The 4730-nt window shown below is 37.1% G+C and overlaps 1 protein-coding gene across 1 annotated transcript in view; it reads left to right on the top strand.

Annotated features, from left to right (window-relative positions):
* Window positions 1–4730, top strand: part of LOC106871279 (aspartate aminotransferase, mitochondrial) — a 13790-nt gene that overhangs the window by 7555 nt on the left and 1505 nt on the right. Inside the window, exons 3-9 of the mRNA XM_014917643.1 lie at window positions 44–172; window positions 510–569; window positions 1377–1450; window positions 1754–1841; window positions 2305–2373; window positions 3047–3233; window positions 3936–4101. Coding sequence (XP_014773129.1) covers window positions 44–172; window positions 510–569; window positions 1377–1450; window positions 1754–1841; window positions 2305–2373; window positions 3047–3233; window positions 3936–4101 — 773 coding nt within the window. The remainder of the gene's footprint in view (window positions 1–43; window positions 173–509; window positions 570–1376; window positions 1451–1753; window positions 1842–2304; window positions 2374–3046; window positions 3234–3935; window positions 4102–4730) is intronic.

Here is a 4730-nt window from a genome sequence, read left to right as displayed (position 1 = left end):
AAATACAAAAATTCCTGAATCCATTATTTCTCTTTGATTGCAGGCTGAGGAAATGGTTGTAGCTGCCAAAATGGACAAAGAATATTCTCCAATCGGTGGAGACGCTGAGTATTGTTCATCTGTTGCCAAACTGGCCTTTGGAACTGACAGCCCAGTTATCACAGACAAACTGGTAGGATCATAGCATTGCTATATTATTATTATTGTTGTTGTTGTTGTTGTTCTTCTTCTTCTTCTTCTTCTTCCTTGCAAGGGTCAACTTTAGCTTTTAAATCTAAAAGGAGGCCCAATTCAGTCAGAATTGGAATATTTCAGGGAATCAGTTCCACATATTTTCCAGATTGTTTTATAATAATTCTGAATGATGTTGTCAAGAATTAAATATCATTCAGTCCCAGACTTTGGTATATTTTTATTTCTGTTCTTCATCAGTTCAAGATATCTTCTGTTTTTCGACAAAACTTTGGTTTTATTAGGTTTTAATTCTTCATTTTTGTTTTTAATTTCAGAATGTCACAGTCCAAGCAATATCTGGAACTGGTGCTTTACGAATTGGTGCTGCTTTCTTTGTAATTATTATTATTATCATTTTTCTCATGATTATCATTATTATTATTAAGGTAGAGATGCTGGCAGAATTGTTAGTATGCTGGGCAAAATGTTTAGTGGCATGTTGTCTGTCCTTACATCCTGAGTTCAAATTCTGCCGAGGTCAGCTTTGCCTTTCACCCTTTCAAGGTTGAGAAAATAAAGTACCAGTCATGTGCTGGGGTCAGTGATATCAATTAACCTCCACCCCACCCCTCAACATTATTGGCCTCATACCAAAATTTAAAGCCATTATTTTAATGCGTCATAATCTCTGCTGTAGTATTTAAATATTGTCCCATGTGGCAATAATTACAACATGTGGATGTTGTTATGGTGTGGAAAACACGTACATGTTGCCTGTTGTCCAATCCTTGCCTGCATGAAAACTAGACAGAAATTGGTGTTGTTCCAACATGAAAATATTGTTACATGTGAGCATCATCACCACATGGGAATATTGTTAAAAACAAGTGTTGTACCATCATGTGAATGTTGTCAGTGAGTCTAATCCATGTCTTTGTGGACAGCAGATGTAAAATGATGTTACATCATGTAGGTATTGCTGCATGTCCATGTTGTCACAAGATCTGAATATTGTTGTGATGTATGAATGTGGTAAAATATGTGTTGGTATGTTTTTTATTGTTGTGGAAATGTAGAAATTGTGTGGCAATATATATATATATCATTGTAATGACTACCAGATTTGTGTATGTGTGTGTGTGTGTGTGTGTGTGTGTGAATATTGTCTAATTGGAACTGTTCTCTCTTGTGTATATTTTCAGTCTAAATGGAACAGCAAATCTAAAGATTTCTACATCCCATCACCATCCTGGGGCAACCACACACCAATATTGAAGTAAATCTACATTTTTTTCCTGTTTTTTCACTTTTGTTTGAAATTAATTTTTTTGTTTACAACTGTTTTTTTTCTTTTTTTTTAATGTAGTTTTGTTGTTATTGTTTTCTGTAGTTTCCAACCCATTAAAATTTCACTCATAAGGAAATGGTCCATGTTAGAAGACATTTTGTCCAAGGTACCACAGTGTGAGACTGCACCCAGAACCATGGGGCTGTGAAGCAAACTTCTTAACCACCCAGCTATCTTTAGAGAGTGAAGAATATTTACGAAAAATTCTGTTTTCTCTTTGTGTTCTTTTAGACATTCTGGTCTTGAAGTGAAGTCTTATCGATATTATGACCCTAAAACATGTGGCTTTGATTTCTCTGGTGCCATGGAAGACATATCGGTGAGTTTCATTTTTATTGTTGTTTTCTAGAATTTCTTTCTCTTTTAGAAATTTTTCTTTGTTGTTTTTGTGGCTTTAATTTGGATTATTATAATGTTATTCTGTCCAGAATATTCCTTCATAACCAAACATCAGTGAAAAGTATCCACCTCAATCAAAACATCTTCATCTTATAATGTCCATCTTGCACATTGACATGAGTTGTGCAGATTTTGTCAAATGACTTTTTGTAGAACTGAAAGGATTCTTTGAACTCTCTTTGAATGACATTCAATATATTTTCTATTATCTGGAAGTGAATTTTTGGTTTTACACCAAAATATTTGAAGCATTTATAAAGCTTGGCAGCATCAGTCCTTACTTTGCAGAATCTCAAGCCTGATTCACTGATGGTTCTCTTCTCAACCATTCTTAACCACTGATCTAAAATAACTAAAATAATGTTGTTGTTGTTCTTTTACAGAAAATACCAGAAGGTTCCGTCATTCTACTCCATGCTTGTGCCCACAATCCAACTGGCGTTGATCCCAGGGTGAGTATTTTCAGTAATCTGTTGGGGTTGTTAGCATGTTAGCCTGTTATAACGGTTGTCTATGTCTTTAAATTCAGACTTTATGTCAGTAGTAAAGGTTGTTTATTGTTGATTTAGCTGTCATTCAGCACACCTTTAATCAAAGATACTCAAGCTGTGATCATCTTGCTTTTTAATCTGGTACAGTGTATCTAAGACCACATTATTTAATGTATGTCTCCTTGTTTAGTCCTGGGTCAGCTAAGTGGGTGTGTAGTGTTAAGGGAAGTGGCTACGTGCTGGGTACTGAGAGGCTAATGTATGATAGAAGGACAGGAACAGGTGTCTAGCTGAAGGGGAGATCCATGGCTACTTCAGTTGGAAAGAGAGAAAAGAGGTGGTGGTGGTGGGGATAAGGTGCGAGGGCATAACTTCAAGGTACAAGAAGGTGACTATAAAGGAAGACTAAAAAGAGAGGATCAAAATGTTTGTGAAGATGTGAAAAGAGATTGGCCAATGGTTAGGGGTGGGGATAGCGGTGAATGTAGTATATATTGTGTATACTGTTTACATGAACAGAATGGGGCCAACTGTAGCATTTTGTCTCAAAGAACAATTGTCTAATATAATAATTTTAGTTTAACTGTCATGTCTCCAAGTAATGAAGATTATTATGTTCAATGTTTGCTTCCAGCCAGAACAATGGGCTGAAATGAGCAGTGTCATCAAATCACGGAAGATCTTCCCATTTTTTGACATGGCTTACCAAGGTTTCGCCAGCGGAGATACCAAGAAAGATGCCTTTGCTGTACGCAAGTTTATTGAAGATGGTCACCAAGTGTCTCTTTGTCAGTCTTTTGCTAAAAACATGGGACTTTACGGTAAGTTGTTCTGATTTCCTTGTTCATTGGTTGTTTCTCGAAATATTGTCCTAAAGTTCAATTGTCCTCTGCCCATGCCACATTGCAGGGCCGGCTCACTTTGTTATCTGTTTCTACATCAGTTTATAGTTAGGGCAACGGTATAGGCCAGTCACTGGTGAACTGTATCAATAAAGATCAATGCTAAGTCTATTTCAACTCACTGTAAACACCCCCACCCCTTTATACCTGGTAGAAAAAAAACAACCAAAAAAAAACGAGGTCTACGAACGGTGAGGAAGGATTTGGTTATGGTGGTGATGGTGGAGGTGCACTAATTAGGTGCTTGACAATATTTTCACAAATAATGTGTTTAAGGCAGAGGCATGGCCATGTGGTTATGAAGTTTGCTTGGCAGTCATGTGTTTTCAGGTTCAGTCCCACATCATGCCATCTTGGGCAAAGGTCTCCTACTTCTAGCCTTGAACTGAGCACCACTGTTTGAGCAGAATTGGTGCATGGAAACTAAGAAGAACTCATTGTGTGTGTGTGTGTGGATGGGGGGATGGTGTTTCCACATGTCCTCATTAATACTCCGTGAATATTTTAATTAAATCTGTTATAATCTTAGTTTTTCCAGGATCCCCCCCCCCCCCCCGCCATATGCATACACAAGCACACAATATGCACCTCTTTGTTACCATAGTGATGTCTTAATTACAGGTGAAAGAGCTGGAGCATTTACCCTCGTCTGTTCTGATGCTGATGAAGCTGCAAGAGTTATGTCCCAGGTGAAGATCCTTATCCGACCCATGTATTCCAACCCCCCAGTCCACGGTGCCAGACTCGTGAAGACCATCCTCACTACACCTGATCTTAATGCACAATGGTAAAGTGTTTCCTTTTCTTAAACTTCAGTCTTACTTTTGAATCTGTCACATTCTTAATTACTATGCTGCTAACTGAGTTACAACTGTGTTACAAGCCTCTGTTCATTTAAGAGAGATGTCCATAATAGGACATCTAACCCGCTAGAAGGAGCAGTCAAACTCCAGACCACAATTAGGGATTATTTCGAAAGGGAATGAAAAATAAAAACATTTACCATCTATTTCCTGAACCAAGGTTTCAAGCTATTTTTAGCAAAATAAAATAATTTGCAAGGCCAGCTATCATCAGCAGGAAAGCCAAGATTAACACATAAATATGAGGCACTACATAGAAACATGCCTTGTGCTTATATGTTATAATTTTTCATATCTATGGCACATGTGCGGTTTTTCTTATTGGCAACAAATACAAGAAAAAGCCGATTTTCTTCCAGAAATTAGCCCCCCCCAAAAAAACATATCATTATTAATAAATCTCAGGGTAGCAAAAAATTTAGAAATTCTATTTGCTACCAGTGGTCAAGCGAGAAGAAAAAAACTTGTCAATAGACTACATATTATTCATATAAATACATACAGTGTTATGCTAATACATCTGTTTGTTTTCTACACCACCTGTCTTTGTCTT

The sequence above is a fragment of the Octopus bimaculoides genome, chromosome 20, assembly GCF_001194135.2.
Source record: "Octopus bimaculoides isolate UCB-OBI-ISO-001 chromosome 20, ASM119413v2, whole genome shotgun sequence".
Taxonomy (NCBI): domain Eukaryota; kingdom Metazoa; phylum Mollusca; class Cephalopoda; order Octopoda; family Octopodidae; genus Octopus; species Octopus bimaculoides.
This window is presented reverse-complemented; position numbering and strand designations above follow the sequence as displayed.